The sequence below is a fragment of the Pelmatolapia mariae genome, linkage group LG5 (assembly GCF_036321145.2).
Source record: "Pelmatolapia mariae isolate MD_Pm_ZW linkage group LG5, Pm_UMD_F_2, whole genome shotgun sequence".
NCBI classification, from domain to species: Eukaryota; Metazoa; Chordata; class Actinopteri; order Cichliformes; family Cichlidae; genus Pelmatolapia; species Pelmatolapia mariae.
The window spans coordinates 7,372,286-7,389,050 of NC_086231.1; the positions used below are offsets into that span (position 1 = coordinate 7,372,286).

General features: G+C 38.7%; 2 protein-coding genes across 3 annotated transcripts; both read right to left on the minus strand.

The window, feature by feature from the left end:
• Positions 1-57: 57 nt before the first annotated feature.
• On the minus strand, positions 58-3,785 carry manbal (mannosidase beta like). Of its 2 annotated transcripts, none has more exons than XM_063473488.1 (3): positions 3,659-3,785; positions 3,122-3,305; positions 58-875 (listed from the first exon to the last, which is right to left on the minus strand). In XM_063473488.1, the coding sequence occupies exons 2-3, from the start codon at positions 3,269-3,271 to the stop codon at positions 765-767; spliced, it is 261 nt and encodes an 86-aa protein (XP_063329558.1). In that variant the 5' UTR covers positions 3,272-3,305; positions 3,659-3,785; the 3' UTR covers positions 58-764. The 2 variants fall into 2 exon arrangements, with proteins under 2 accessions (XP_063329558.1, XP_063329559.1); XM_063473489.1 differs by having other exon boundaries at positions 3,122-3,309; positions 3,644-3,783.
• Positions 3,786-5,180: 1,395 nt separating this feature from the next.
• Positions 5,181-16,130, minus strand: LOC134626932 (nuclear factor of activated T-cells, cytoplasmic 2). The gene is made up of 10 exons (XM_063472833.1): positions 15,913-16,130; positions 13,946-14,900; positions 13,630-13,801; positions 12,883-13,085; positions 12,022-12,194; positions 11,524-11,664; positions 9,203-9,258; positions 8,804-8,936; positions 6,819-7,472; positions 5,181-5,395 (listed from the first exon to the last, which is right to left on the minus strand). Exons 1-10 carry the CDS (start codon positions 16,031-16,033, stop codon positions 5,349-5,351), a joined length of 2,655 nt encoding a protein of 884 aa, XP_063328903.1. The 5' UTR covers positions 16,034-16,130; the 3' UTR covers positions 5,181-5,348.
• Between the last annotated feature and the right edge of the window lie 635 nt (positions 16,131-16,765).

Consider the following 16,765-nt stretch of genomic DNA (forward strand, 5'->3'; position numbering starts at 1 on the left):
GAATACCTGGATTAAAATCAAGACTTTATACAAGACAGTTCATGTAAAATATGTGCAATACTACCGCTTTAATAAAATGCTAAATGGATCTAAACGAGGTAATAAACATCCCAACCAAATAGCTTTCTGAGGGCATCAATGATTAGCAAAAATCTGATCATTGTTTATCTCTGAATTTTGAATACATTTAAACATACAGTCGTTGTATTAAAAATTTAGAGTGAAAACACAACCTAGTTACTGGTACTTTTGGACAATGTGAGACTTTGGCATATCATCTATGGCATCATGATTTACTACCACAAACCACAGCTTTATAAGGTAAGTGTTTTGTCATACAGAAGGTTGGGTCATGATGTTATTCTCATTTCTCTACATGAAACTGAGGTTTGGCAATTACTATAAAGTGCTAAGGTGGATGGCTGCAGAACACATTTATTTCTGCCTTGTTATTAACACACAATTCAACCAATGATATTCAATTGTTACAAAAGAAAATGTATAACAAACATACCCAATGAAATACGGTGTGTAACTAAATAAACTGTTGGTAAGCACCATGATAATGAGCTGTTTTTGTAATGTGTTGAACAGGATGTAGTTGGTCCTTTTCTTGTGCCTCAAATTCAACACACATCTTTATTTTTTTTTAGTTGTAAATTAGTGCTTATACTTGTAATAACGGAATTCTTATAACGTTGGCAATGACCCAACACACACATTCTCAAGGTAATACACACACGCGCAGACATAAACACAGATATTCATCGCTTCTTTTTGCTCTCTTTCTTTGGTTTCTGTCGAGGCTGAGGTGTTGGTCCTTTAGGTTTCTTTATCTGTTCAGCAGCCTTTACGTCAGTGGACTCGGCTTCCTCCTGCAGAGCAAACACAGAGCACCCTGAACAACCTCCAAAGGAACAGTCTTTTCATTTGTCCTTAGCACTCACTTAAAAATAGAAATATAGTGATAAAAGTCCAGCATTTCACAACCCTAACTTTAATAAAATAATGCAAATATCCACAACAACATACTGCATAGAAGTAAAAGCAATGGACAGTGTACAGTGCAGTGGCCAGTGGTCAGAATAGAGGAGATGGAGGCAGATCACCAGAGTGCTGAACCCTGGAGCAGCTGAAAGAAGGATGTAGCTCACAAGTTAGAGGCTCTTTAGGTCACTTTACATACTGACAGCCAGTTGATTCATGTATAACTAGTAAATGTAATGCTAATGTCATTTTATTCATCATTTTTTCCCCCCCATGTTAAACTTGTCATAAAGAGTGCGTTTAATTTGACTTCTTATCCACATGGGGTAAGTATTATACATTTTCAATGCTGTTTATACAGTTTGCAGTTTTCTATCTCTACATAAAACTATTGCAGTTTAACGGACAGTTGAATGAAATTCCCAGACAAATACTGAACACAGCAGACAAAAGAAACTGACATTTTTCAGCACTTTTTATTTTCTGCCAGCCTAGTTTCTGTGAGTGTAATCTTTCCCATTGTTCTGGTGGGTAGGAACGACAGCAGGCTGCTGTAAAAAAGATGAAATGGCGACATACTGTGGAGAGTAATCAGTGCATCTGATAATGATGCCTGAAAATAGAGTAATTTGACAGTGGATTTAATTGCTCTTGTCTATAAATAATCTCTCCTGACAGTTGTTATTATGGAGATTGTGAAAGTAGCCCCGTCTTCACAGACTTTCTAAAACAAGAGACTCAGCACTACACTTGCTAAGTGGTGCCCAGTTTCTCTGTATTTCTTTTTAGATCAACTTCTAAATGTGACAGGCAAAATATAATAAAAAATAAATGATTTTACTTTCAGTATTCTAATGTTAACATCAGCTGTTTCATAGTATAACTACGTTAATGTGTTTAACTCATTGGAAACCATAATGTAATCAATTAAACTCTTCTGTGACATAACAAAAGACATATGATGTATCTGTGTGGTGTTACAGCACAGTCTCTATATCATATATCACTCTAAAGCAGAGTAAAATAGCCTAAAAAGTGTAAATTAGGTTGATGATTACACATTAATAACTCCTTTAAAATGGGAATAGAATAAGTTAACTGTTATGTAACAAATGTGCATGCAATTGTAGACGTTTCCTAATGTATTTCTAATACACCTACCATTTTTACCCCCTCAAACTCATACTGTCATTCTAAGAAGAAAAAAATAACATCCGTGTGTAACAACCGAGTATAACAGTTGTTGGGTGCTCATGCAAGAGAAGAAAAACATCAGGATGGGCATATGGTGTACAGTGACAATTTGACTTAACTGTCTGCATTGTGCTTCAGTTCTATTGATTTGTACATCCTTCTCTGTTTCACCTGAGCCCAGACTTATTCACATCCTTCCTGTGATGCTCAATGAAACCAACCTTACCCCAAGCTAAACCAAAGGGGAGGAGTATGCAGAGATCAATGGGTTACCGAGCTCTGTTAAACTTAATGTCAGAGTGTTCAGTGTTATGAAGATGGCTCTCTTTTTATCTTGTTATAAACCATTGTGAGTCATGAGAATCTGCATGCATACAGTGTATGAATGTTTTTTTTAAAAATTTGGTCCTAATCTACTGCTTTTACACCGAAGGAACTGCAGCTACTAAAACACAGATTTGGAAAATCAATTCCTTTTGTTGGCTATTTATCACTAAAACTACCTACTCAGTAATATTACTTTCACTTTGGCGACAAACTGAAGTGAATTCATTGTCCCTTTTATTAGGTTGCAGGAGAGTCTTAGCAGTGCGTAGCATTTACATGCACCAAAAGCCTCACAGCTGGATTGTGCAGCTGAAATAAACCGTAGCAACAAAACCACACAGAGCAGTAAAATAAACATAATTGGAGATGACGCATACGCATACATTTATTTTGACCATGGTCAAAATAAATGTATATAAAAGCACCGAGAGTGCTTGATGATCATGATTTCAGAAATGTTGGGCTTTCATGTCAACAGAAAACCACAGTTACCAAAGCCGGTGGATAACTGCTCTAGTGATACTCAGATAACACAAAGAAAGCCTGACTATGCAGAACTTCCTTCATAGTATACCCCTCAGGATGGGCAAGCACACCTCTCTATAAGACCCACCTGTTCGTGGCCCTTGGATGAAGGGAAGATGACAGCCAGGATGCAAATAAGCTGAAAGATAGCACCGAGAAACAACCCATAGCGCAGTATGCTTTCTAGCAGGGTAGGTTCAGGGATCTCTGGAGCGGACAAGTCCAGGTCTGCAGACATGATGACCCTGCTCTGTTACGCTTCCTCCGGTGACCTGCCTGTGAAATCAACGTGAGCAACGGTAGAAAAAAGACATGTAAACCATTAAATGACGACAGGGTGCATTAAAAAAAGAGAGATTATGTGTTGAGATGCTACTCTGCCTCATAGCGGCCACTTTTTAAACAGACTCTCTTAAAAATGTGAATAAAACAGAGACTCTGCTCCACTGTACTCAAACGGACTAAAACATAAACGTATTTCATGCTTACTTTATATATTTACTTTATTGTGGATACGCCTAGGTACCACACACTCACAGCGTTACAATGTAGCGAAGCACTTTGGCAAGACAGTGTTCGAGAGCGGAAAGTGGGGGGGAAAAAAGCTCACCAGTGATGGAAGTACTTGCCTCGTTTTACCGCTACAGGAATGCAAACACCAAAGTCAGCTCTTCTAACGTAAAAAAGCTAAAGTAGTTCACAAAGGGAGAGAAAATAAATCACTTGTCGGAAATGACATCATAAATCCGCCATCTCCTTCCGCTCCGATAGAGGATTGGCTTGAAAACAACACCCTCTAACGTTCGTGGAAAATATTTTTTATTTATTTTATTTTATTTTTCATATTTTTAATCCTTGCGGCGACCAAAACTATCATTTACTGTAGAGCCGGAATTCTCAAGCTGAAACTGGCCCCTCCTAGATTTTATCCACTGTGAACAATAAATAAATTGAAAAGACAAAAAAATTAAAGTTGAATTTAGTGAAATAAATGTCATCATGGTGGCAAACGCTACTTTTTTTCTCCAAGCAGAGTTTCTGTGCTCCACCAGCGATGATGCATGGCTGTTTTAGAGCCACTGCTTTACAGGAAATAAGTTTCCATCCAAAAAACTCGAGAGGTTTCACCCACTAAATATTTTACAGCCTCGCCTCAAAGATGAAGTGTAAAAGTTACTCAAGATAATTACCGCCAATATTTTCTCTCAAGTGTGCTTTTTAGTATTGCTGCATGTAGTATTACTGCATTTCTATGCAGTTTATCCAAGTTCACATGAGCATGAATGAGTCCTTTCACACTTTCGTTTTCCCTCTTTCTATTGCAACGGTTATTAAAACTGATCAGTCTTATTTATGTTGCTGTTATGTCATCAGGTTTCTCCTTATTTACTTCTGTAAAAAGGAGACAGTCAAAATGTAAGTCACGATATTAATATGTGAGTTCAGATGCAAAATGCTTTTAATACCTTTTAATTGCTGCCACCTACATTGCAAAATAGCTTTCCTGTTTACAATCAAATAATGGAATAATTAAACCCGAAATAAATCTAAAACAATATTTTAAACATTTAGCTTGAAATCATCTTTGCAGAGAATGAAACAAAAGGCAGTAAAAGATGTCACTCAAGGAGCCTGGAGAACTTTTCCTGAAGACTAATTAAAGAAATTACAAGAAAGCTGCCTAAGAGAGTTCAGTCTGTGTTGAGGAAAAAAAGTGATCATACCAAATATTGACTTTCTTTCTGATTAGAACTGTGCAACCTCTGTTTTTGCCTTATATACTGTATTTACATTTATGTTTGTATGCTTCAATAAATTCACCTATTTCTCATTTTCCCACAAAAATATATAGAAATGAGGGCTAGCTCAAGGCTTTTGCACAGTGCTGTGTATTTTTTATTACTTAAAAAAAGGGCAAACTTTTATTCTTTAGTTCCTTCTGCTTCCTGTATGTAACAAAATGATTACAGTCAGTAAGTCAACACTCAAGCACCATGATTCATATACAAAGAATTTGTTTAATATAAAACATTTTCTACAAGCTTACAAAGAGTAATTTTACAACTGTATAAACAGAGAGAAGTTAAACAAGTTAAAATAAAAGAGTATAATGAATATATGATCCACTATTGTTACTAAGGCTGAAATATATGATAACAAAATGGAGCTGACCCTTCAAAGTTGTACAGAAATATGGTATATAACGGATCAGTCTCTATCGTTTCGCTTAAATTACAGTTACTGAAGATTTATTGTTCTTGTTCTTGATGTCTACAGATTTTGCTTAAACTTTGAGTGGCTTCAGGGCAGCATGATCACTCTCCATTGTGGCCTCTCATGTCTCTTCTTATGATGTCATTCACTGGAAAACATTGAAAAGAGGGATTAAGAACGTTCATATTTACAGCAAAAATGCAAGTTGAGCTGCTTATTTCTATTATTCTTAAATGCTATTCAGAATGAGTTTTGTTGTTGTTGTTGTTGTTTTTTTGTATTTTTAAAGCCCAGTTGCAAAGATTTAAATTCTTAAAACCTCAAGTTTTGATCTGAAGGTTGAGAAGATTGTGCCTTATTTGTTCCCACCACCAGGTGTTGCCATAGTCAGACTTTTTGGGGCAGTTTATGCTTTTATTAAAGGTCGATAGTAGAGAATAACAGGAAAGGATGGGGAGTTGTGGGAAATACAACAAAAGACCTCAACTAGACTTGAACTTGAAAGGATGCTGTGGGTTGCGGTTTGCACTCTGGAGGCCTCAGCCATCAGTCCTCCCCAAAAATGTTCTAATTTTAAGCATAAATCAGTCTAATCGTGACTTTGCATGTCTGCAGTTATACTTACGTCCACTAGATCTCTCTGTTATGCAACATGGGTTTATCGACACTTATCAATGATTTCAGGATGTTACATCCTTATGTCTGATAGAAACAACATCCAAAAAAAGTCTACATCAGAGACAAGAACAAAGTGCTTTTATTTATTTTTTTAACCATGGATGTAAATGTATCTGCATGTATTTGCCTGTACCATGTACTTCCTGTATCTTCCCTCAACTACGGATGTGTAAACATAAACACTCTTCCACAGCAAAGCAGGTCAGGTTGCTTCAAAGCAGTGCTGCTGCTTGTTTCCCCATTCATTATCTACAAACACAGCAAAAACTCTAAGGAAAGTGCTTTGGGTCATACCAAGTTTCAAGTGAGCCCGTGATACTTTAACAAGCGTGTGTGCTTGCATGAGTGTGTGAAATGAGACAGTGAAAGTAAGACTGAAACAGACAGGAAAGTGGAGAGAAAGGCCCTAAAGAAAACCACAACGCAGGATTTGCAAGCATACAGTTGCAATATGCTTGTATGCACTGCAAATTGGACCACAAACACAAGGCTTCAGTATTTCACCTAACTGTTGCACCTTGTATGCACTTTTTTAATAATGTGTTTATATCACAGTGGTAACACGCGGAGGTGGGGGTGAAAAGCTTATCCTCATGACAAAGGATCATTAAATTTATAAACACAATAACAGCAAACATTTTTGTTCAGTCTCTTCCCAAAGTATGGCGGACTTATCTGTGCGCAAATATGTAAAAAAAACAACAACAAACAAACAAAAAAACTACATATATAAAGATTCAGAAAGGATTAAACCTTGCCAACATTCCTGGGTGAAGTGGGAATTCTCGATGGAAAGGTTAAAAAAAAACTGTCAGGCATAATTCCATGGTGGAAAAATGTCAGGAGGATTTCAAGCATTCAAGCATTCAAACAGTACATAACATTATACTCACCATCCTCCAGATAGGCATAACTGAGGTTCTCTTGTTTGATCATGATTTTCTCTGGAGCTCGTTCCTCATGGTTTCCTCTAGCAGGGGCGATCTGGGCCAGAGGCTGCCCACCTGGGTCCACCCGGCTTCCAACCTTTGCCTGGACTTGACTTTGAATGTATCTCAGAGGTGGCGACTTTCCTAGTGGTAATGCTGTCTGCATGTAACCATGATTCCTTGACATTGAATAAGGGTCAAACGAATCACCAACCTGAGGACCTTCACCCAATTTGGGCACAGGGGTTCTGGCACTGACACACTGGCTGGGAGCAGAGGCTGGATGCGGAGCCATTGGGGAACCACCTAGTAGAGCGCTACTGCAGTTGCTGTAACGCTGATTCCCAGTGTGGTACAGCACTGGGTTGTTGACCAGAGTGCCAGGTCTTGACTGGTAATAGACTGGTTGATCATCCAGTTGATCTGGGGTTAACATGTGGGCTCGGGGGTCTACAGTGGTTAGATGGTAAAGTGCTGAGGAAACATTCAAGGCTTGAAGGTTGTTGTCTTGCTCCAGGGGATGGTACAGTGACTTCATTGACATGCCAGAGAGAGACTGATTATTTGAATAGCCATAAGAATTCAGCTGGTAGTCATCCAGTGGTTCTGCTTTAATGGCTGAAAAATAAAAACAATTATTATTAGATTTTTCAGAGAGTGAGAGAACAATGCAGGTCTGTCACTAGACCAGTATAAACAAACAGCCACAGTCATCTTACTTTGCATGTTAGCACGCTAACATTTGCTGATTAGTACTTACTTTCCTATTTACAGAGTAAACAGAGGGATGATGTAAATGCCAGTAGTTTTTGCAGGTATTGTGTTATTAGACAAGGTGAAACCAAGTTTACTGGAAACTGTTATCTTGAGACTTTAAATACAGTATATTAACTGAAATGTCACAGCAATTCAGCTAGTATAAAATGGGAAGAAGATAGTTACAAAAGGAACATTAATGCCAGCGTATTTAGAAGCTTCTTTCAGTGATTATGTGACCTAAAGAAACAAGTCATTGCATCTCTAGTCATCTTTAGGAGGTCTGGTGATAGTAAACACATGTAGGTTTCATAACCAGTGGCCGGAGTATAAATCAGTGTAGATGGAAATGGCTTTAAATTGTCAGCTGCAATGATGTTACGCTTCTTTCTCTACTCCTTAACAATCTTGCCTCACTTCACCTAAAAGCTATAAATATATATCTCTATATATAAACCAATAAACTAAAAGCCTTTTTTTGAAATTAACCAGAGTGTGTCGGCGCTTTAATGTGAGTATCACATGTAGGCGTTAAAAAGGAAAACGATTTTTCCTTTTGAGAAGAAGTAAGATTTGCCCCCAACCCCTACGCAGTCTCTGTTGTGGCTGCAGTGTCAGCGTGCTGCTATAACTGACTGATTAACTTCTGATTTCTGATAAAACTGCAGAACAGGAGTGTTAAATCAGAAGTTTGTAACTGCATTAATCTACTTTTGGGGTTAAAATTTTAGAACTGTCAGATTTAATCTAACTAACGTTTTGCAATTTCCTGTAACTTTTCTGTTGCTTTTTCTCATCGCTGATGGATGACTTAGCACACATTTGCCTCTTTTAGCAACATCAAAGTCAGTTTATGTTTTTCTTATGGTGTTTTTTTGTCATTATTTGCTAGCATAACTTATGTAGTGCTATAATACAATATATCTCTCCCGCAGAAAGATATCTGACAGATTACTATTATTAATGTTATTTCAACAGCTGTAACAGAAGAATGGGATTAATATAGTATTTTACTTCACATGCAGGGTTACGTTATGCTGACAAAGTAATAATAAGATTTCCAGTGCTGACATTCCCATTCAAATCCAGGCTGGGAAATGTTGACACTTGAATCACCTTCCTATTTCTCAAACATAGGAGGTACGCCTGTTTTCTCCGTAATAACAGAGCTGAGATGACTAAGAGATATACACCTATCATAGGAGTGTAGACGAAGTGCTGAGGCTGACTGCGTTTCTTTTTCCCATTGATGACGCAGAAGTTGACTTTGGCCGGCTGGCAAATGTTCCGGTCTCGATATGGAGGGACTTCAACAAACAGCATGTTCTATTAATAGAATGAGAAAAAAGGTCACGAGTCAGCTGGCACAAATCTCTACCTGTCAGCTCAAAATTAGTACAAGAAATAACGCTTTTATGATATGATGATATGCGATTAGCACATTTATGTACTCAGCAAACTGAAGACACAGGCTTTACATTTTGATTTCTGTTTTGAGCATGTGTAAGCATGTACAGTTACCAGACAAATGACTTGCATCTTACAAAATGTACATCATAGTTTAAGTGTCAGTAAAAGGGAAGTTAACTTGCAGCTTGAGTTTTATCTCTGTCCACAGTGGCCTCCACTTCCCAGATCTGCTGTCCATCTGAAATTAAAAGGAATACAGTTTTGCAGGTTTGAGTCCCATTTTGGAAAATACATGTTATCTGCTTTTTTTTTTTTTTTTTTTTAGCACAGCTTAATTTAGCATAAGGGCTAAACAGCTTGGTCTACTTTGACTGACTGCATCACTAAGACTCTAAAGCTCAGTAAATAGCATTTTATATTCGATTTGCTTAATTCGAAAGAGTTGTGGTTTATGTGCTGGACTATTTTATGGCTTTGGAGGTGGCTGGCAGATATTGCTACCATCTTACTCATCTTACTACAGGCTCACAAGCTGCTGACAGTAGTTTTATTTTTTACCACAAAATTATATGTGGTGGTGAAGTGGCAAAGAATCCCGTAGAAACCAAAGATGTAGCAAAAAAACAAACAATTTCTACAAGTTTAATCAGCTGGAAACACTAATTCAAGGTCTTTAATTTACAGTACAGTAAGCACATTTGTCACAGACAGTGGAAAACAGGGTTCTCTTTTATGTCTGGTTTAGTGTTTCATTCCCATCTAAAGTTTTTACCTGCTGTTTCTGCTTTCTACCCACACAGTGAAAAACACAAAGCCTCTGCTCTGGGTCTGAGTCTTTATCAGTCTGTCTAACCACATCCTGTTGCATAAAACCCCACGCCAAGCAACAAGGAGGCTTTACATGCTTTCAGTTGTACCCATCCTTCTCTCAAACTATGTAACCCTACAATTTTGTGTGGGCAGAACAAGCAGTGACGAGGTGAGAAATTTCCATTTAGAAGTAAATAAAAGTTGCTACTGCAAGCAAAACAGTAAATGTTTAAGTTAATGGTTAATTTTATCAAAGGTAGATGTGGGGGCTGGAGGAAGAAGTGCGTCACTGAACGTTGAGTTATCCTGGGTGATATGCAAATAATCTAAAAATACAAATACTGCACGTGTACATGGACACATGCAAGTGGGATACTGGGAGACCAACACAGGCTCAATTTTAAATCCTCAAAAAAAAAAAAAAAAAAAAAAAAATCTGAAAAAAAGTTTGAAATCACAAGTGAACACGCATGTCAACAATCCTTCTAATTAATTAATTATGTACTGTAGATAAAAGATAGAAATAGCCACAGTGATGCCACACATTAGTTTGTAAACTTTCAGTTTGTTGTTTTGGCCTCACTAACTTTTTATTTTTTTTAACTATAAGGGACTATATTTGAACAAGAGGATACAGTGAAAGTTAGCAGCCAAGGCTAACATGGTTGGCTAACAAGGTGCATCATTAAACCCATTATAACTGTACTAATGTGCATCTTTTTCATTTTGTTTTAGCTCAGAGCTATTAATATTGAATTTATCTAAGTAATAAAGTTAGCAATTAGTAGTTTATGCTTTTTATACTTTTATGCTTTGTAGACAATCCAATTTACTTCTTTGTCTCCTCCATATTTTTTTTCCCTTAATAACACATATAATACTTAAAGTGGGTTACATAAAGCATGCCTCGAAGGCACCACTTGAGGAATTGCAGTTTTTGGCACTTTTGTCTTAGCTTGGGAATAATTCTGCATTTTAAATAAAATTTCCGTGTTATTTGTGTGTTTTTACAGTACTTACAAAGGGTATGGACTACTACCACCAACATTAGGCTTTGTAAACCCAACTTATTGAACTTTTCTTTGAGTGGCTGTGCTGGCACGTTTTAAAGATCAGCGATTAACAACAGAAATATGATGTTTTGATGAGCTTTACTGAGATTGTTTTTTGTTTCTTTCTGAGTCTTTAACCTGTGAAGTACCATAATATCATATATGAGGGCTTCAGCCTCTTAGCCTAAAACTGAAGTTCCTTTGAGCATGGTTGCAAAAACAAGTTAGTCCCTATAGACCTCTTTGTTAAAATATTAAAAATTTACAGGGGAAATAAAATAAAGTCATAAGTACCATACCAATTGTTAGTCACCCATTTAAACATTATGTAACATGTCTCTCTCTTGTAAATGAGACATTGACTATCAATGGGATAACCTGTATAAATAAAGATTAGAAAAAAAATAACAACAAAATAACAAAATTGTTAAGCCTTGATGCTAACTGGCTACGTGTGGTAATTGCTGGCTCAAGCTCCCTTTCAGTAAACACTGTGCAGTGTAGCACAGGGGCCACATCTACCTTTTACAATCTACCAATACAATCTTTGGGTGGCTCTTCTACAGTACCTTTCAAAGAAGACTTTAGAAGATTAATTCCACCAAAGACAGACATTTGTGATTAAAAAACATAATCCTCACCTTGTGTCTTCTCCGAGAATATCACCTTTGAGTCAGATGTAAAATTCTGTCCAGTAAGGACCATTTGTTGACCACCGAGTACAGAGCATTGGTCCAGGTCCTGCCTCTCGACTGCAGGGAGCTCCTGAGCTGAACGCTGAGCTGTGAAGACATGAGCAGCTTTATTGTCATTGTAACACTAAAGCATACTGTATAGTGGGATCAAATCCAAGGCAGTTGCACTATTGACCATTATAGACTGAAGACCATTCACATTAAGGCTAGTACCTTTTTTCTGAGCCGTCAGCAATACATCTACAAGTGGCAGTTATGTGGCAATGTTAAATAATATAAACCAACATGTTTGCCAACATTTGCTAACATCAACCACCAAAAGCTAATGAGAAAGAATGTAAATACAAAAATACAGAGCAGCCGATAAAGCTGCAGGGTCTACAGTGACTCTCATGATCAAGCAGAAAGAAAGAAAACGCTCATATGCAATAAAATACTTCTTACAGCATTCAATAGGATGAGAGGCCACTTGAAGAGACACGAGCTGGCCTGCAGGTTGAGGAATGTGGACGCGAAAGACCAAGCGCACGCGTGTGTTTTTTCGTCCAATATCAGTCTCTCCATTTCTTAGTTCAATGTCAGCATTTCTCAGCTTCAAGATTCCAACGCAGTCAATCCTTTATCATGAAAGAGAAGAAATATGACATAAAATCAGTGCTCAAAATGATATTTCCGTCGTATTTCTTAAAACACGAAACAAAAAAAAACTTGATTTTCTTCACAGTCCACCCAGACTATCTTTTTTCACATTTAACTGATGCAATCTCTGCTATTTCAAATGTTCAGTCAGTAAAAAGCTCTTTTTTTTTAAAGCAGCCAAAGTAGTGATCTCTGGCATTTTCATAGAAAAAGAAACTTCTTTGATTTTGTTTGCTATTTGCTGTTGTGACTCATCATATGTCACGTTCATCAAACCATTTTTGGTTGCTGCTGCAAACACCCAGAGTTTGCTAGGTCTTTCTTGGAAAAACTCTCTGGCACACAGGAAGTGGTGCGTTTTATGTATCAGTTGTCAGCAGCAGCAGCATTTTTGGAGGGAAAAAGATGTAAACCTTGTGGTTGTGATGAGCAGCTATAGCATGTAGTATTTAAAGATTTAGCACAGTGGAAAATCAAAAGAAAACACATGACGACTCAGGTTGCTGTATCTCCACTCTGAGCCTTATAGTGCTAAATCACCTCAGTGGTCTCTCTTGGTTGAAAAACACAAGGTCACATGTGAAGGACTTGTGGTGAAATGTTGACACATACTCTAGGCATTTGTGACGTATGATTGAGAATCCCCTTGGCATTAGTTTTACTCACACAACTCTCATGTAGCTCTTTGGCTCCAGAGGGATCTCCAACACTTTAGTGCCGTTGATCATCCTCTCCATGCTGGGTGTGGTGACGGTCTTCCCGGTGATGCGGTGGACCTGGTAGAAGGCGTGGGGTTTCAGGAGCCTCTCATCGGCTGTTCCAATGAAGACCTGCAGCGCCAGTGCGGATGTGCCTTGGTAGCCACGGAGCTGGTGACAGCAACAAGGGCAGTTAAAATGTATGCTTCGTGCTGAACTAAATCAACTTTGAGATCATAAAAGTCCATGCCTTTTGAGAAAACATTTACACCACACAATAAATCTCTTGTGTCTGTGGGAAAGATTTCACATGCAAACTGGCAAAGCCAGAACACTGCTTTGCATAATCCATTTGTGTAGCATGACTGGGAAAACTGGTAATGGAGGCCCATTTTTTTACTTTCCAGAAACAGTAAATAAAGGACACCATGCACTGACATTTATATGCTCTTTTTGTGGGTTCTTGATTTGTAATTATAACTGTGTTTATTTGAGCAGATTGAATCAATGCATGTCTAAATAATCACACATGCATTGTGGAAGCACTGACATGTTATGGGACTGTTTCTATATTTGCATGAGTATCAGCTTTACACAAAGACGTTTATCAGGAAATATCACCCCAACATTTACAATCTCCCACTCTCTCTCTCTGGTACAACTACCACGCGTTCTTTTCCTCTCCTTTCTTGTATCTACATATGAATCCCCACACCTGAACCTCCGGGTGCCCTCCATTTGGTGTCTTGACAGCTCCTCGACTGCCCTCGGTCTCATAGTGAGCTCTGTGATGCGATCTGGGCTGTTGTTGGATCAGTAGCTCATACTGGTCAGTCTGACTGGGCAATGACCACTCTAAAGATGGAAGTGGAGCCAAGGCGAGACCACTGGAAGAATGAAAGAGTTCAAAAAAGAGAAGTTTAGATTTAAAAAATCAAAATGAACCTTGTACCATAGTACCCGAGCTTATTAAAACTAATGAAAAACGACACATATTTCTTGTAAGTGATAAATTAAGACAAACATAACACCTGAATGCAGATCGTCCACTATGATGGAGTGAATGAGAAGGAGGCCACACAGTTGGGAGCATGTAGAAGGTCTCAGGTTTGATCTCAGCTCCACCCCTACTCATGTTTTCTTGCTCAGCAGCCCAGTCGTAACCCTCGCCATACACACAGTCCTGTATTTTGGCCCTTCCTGGACTGCTATTCAGAATCTCGTCCAGGCCAGAGGTTGCGGTCTGAACTTGAGGGTGAAACTCAGCTTGAGCCTGGTATTGGTGCAAGTAGTAGGACCCCTGCTGATCGTGGGGTGATGGGATGGGGCTAGGACTCCGGGAACGCTGCTTGACAGGAGTGCCCTCCTGACTAGAGTGGGTCTGACCGTAGAAGCGTTTGCCTCGCTGCGGCGAGACAGACCGGGAACGCTGATGGGGGAGTGGTGAAGCAGAACGATTCTGTGGTTGGAGATAGGTCTCATCCGTGATGCTGTTTCGAGGTGAGGCTCCTGGAGAGGAGTGGTTAGAGGACGTATGGATGCCCTGCAGGCTTGAGCAGAGGTCCAAGGGATTCAAGCCCATACCACAGCTGCCTACATTAGATGGCGACACACATGGAGAGGCCAAGGGAGAGTAAGTGTCTGCTCCCCAGCCTGTGGAAGAATTACTGCTGGCAGGGCTAACGCACTCTCTGTAGGATCCCCGGGCTTTAGAGGCAGGACTTGGCTCTAGGGTTTGTGAACTGAGAGAGTCACCAGATGGAGTGATCTCAATCCTGGGGCTGGGAGCAGGGATACCAACTCGTGATGTCAGCCCCATGGTGTCAAACACAGCTCCTGATAAGTTTCCTGCGTTGGTGCTGTGAGAGGAGGTGTCCTGGTTAGAAGTTGGTGGGTTAGAGGTGGAGATGTATGCATCTTGAGGCTGGACCACCAGTAGAGGAGGCTGACTGTCATTGTCAAGGAGACCACCAGTGTCATCTGTCACTGATCAAAGAAGGGACACACTTTAGCACACAGGTCAGAATATCTGATTACTAAACTACTGCTATTACCATGTGGTAACTTAAAGTGGACTTAAAGATAGTCAGTGTTTCAATTATGAAGTAACACACTTTTTTCATCCTTGCATCTATATGATATCCATGCAAGCAGATTAATGATTAATATGGTCACCTCAAGTACATGGCTCTGGCTTCAGCACAGAGCCTAACCGGTTTTCGGTTTTAAACACTTTGTTTGGGACAGCAACTCAGAAAAAGTTGGCATTAAAGGAAGAGACACTAAAACACCTAATTTCAGAGAGAAGATGAAGCAAGGCGCTGCATGAAGGCAGAATATAAAGTAAAACACGATTATTTTGTGAATAATTCTTTTTTCATTTTCCTAATCATGCAAAGCTACTCTAGTTGAGTCCAAAAATAAAGATATGGAGCCTTAAAGTTTTTATTTTATTTTTTTTTACCTAAAACATGCTTGAACAATATTTTCTCTTAATAAAAATCTATAAATTGAGAATATGCCAATGTTGGGGATGCGAGAGCTGGTTTTGCGTTTCCTCTCCCCAGTAAAGCTATTACTATCATACTGAACAAGTGTTGGTTTTAGTCAGGATGCCAAAAATGAAGAGGCTTGCAGATACATATTCCAAAAAAAACCCCATTCATGGTACTATGAGGATCGCTTAATTTTAAGTCTACTTAACTATAATCTGTCGCACTCCTGTTTACTTTCCATTCAAAAATAGAAAAAAGGGTCTTGGTAGCCCTCTTGATCTTAGATTAAAAACAAAAGGATGATGATTATCGATCAGTGTATAATGTCAAAGTCTGGGAGCTAAATTTTCATAATAATAAAACACAACACAGTAGTTACAGACGCATCCTCAGCTGAGAAAACGTGGGCTAGCGGCAATAAGATCATGAAATGCCTTTAAAAAATAAATAAATAGTAAGATACTATCTTTGGAAAAATGCATATGCAATTTATGTATACACACCTTTATCACAGCCAACAGAAAAATCAGGTTGATTATACAGAAAAAGGTCCGAAAAGTCTAACTCCTCCTGGTTTATGTCTTGGCCCAGGCCCTCGGTGAGCCCCAAACCTCCAGAAGTCATCTCCAGCTCGGAATAAACAGGTTTAAATCCCGACGAACGTAACTGTTGTAATAGGTTTTGCTCAAATAAATCGTCACTTTAATTAAGGCGCAGCGTGGATAATTAACGCAACGGACGAAGTTACAGTACTTCACAGATGCGTTCAAAACATTAGAAACTGCGCAAATAAAGCATCTAACTGAGCGAGGTGAAAAAAACGAGCGGTGTCAGACGCTTCCTGTCACTGCTGATGATGACAAGCAGGCAGGAGGTGCAGACCTGTGTTTGTGTGTGTGTGTGTGGGTGTGTGTGTGACTGAGAGTGTGAGTGTGCGCAACTTCCAAAACACAGGCCTCATCTCTTCCTGTCTAAGTTAGGTAGGCTGATTTTTTTCTAAGATATAAAATCTATAACGTCTGCTGATATCAAATGATAAAAGTCGGATTCTTTTTTACACATTTTTCTTTTCTTAAATGCACCTTTTATTCCTTCGTATTCGACCTAGTTATCTTTTTTTCGGAGACAAAAGATTTTATTCAACTGGGCACCATAACATTTACGACTGACACACCTCTTTTAACTCTACCTGTTTTTGTTCTTATGTGTAGCTACTATCAAATATGTGTAATATGAAATCACATATCGATATTTTTTGTTGGAGAAATCTGTGAAAATTAGACGATTCTCCATGTCCTAGCCCCAATAAAATCGTACTTACAATCTCTGGTCAGTAGGTGGCCGTATTGCACAATT

Excerpts from the sequence above, each read along its gene's own strand:
- manbal (XM_063473488.1), bottom strand. The coding sequence starts at position 3,271 with ATGTCTGCAGACCTGGACTTGTCCGCTCCAGAGATCCCTGAACCTACC. Across the intron at positions 876-3,121 it reads CATCCAAGGGCCACGAACAG|GAGGAAGCCGAGTCCACTGA; the intron begins GTGGGTCTTATA and ends TTTGCTCTGCAG.
- LOC134626932 (XM_063472833.1), bottom strand. The coding sequence starts at position 16,033 with ATGACTTCTGGAGGTTTGGGGCTCACCGAGGGCCTGGGCCAAGACATA. Across the intron at positions 13,086-13,629 it reads GAGGGCACCCGGAGGTTCAG|CTCCGTGGCTACCAAGGCAC; the intron begins GTGTGGGGATTC and ends TGCTGTCACCAG. Across the intron at positions 11,665-12,021 it reads CTCTCATCCTATTGAATGCT|CTCAGCGTTCAGCTCAGGAG; the intron begins GTAAGAAGTATT and ends ATGTCTTCACAG.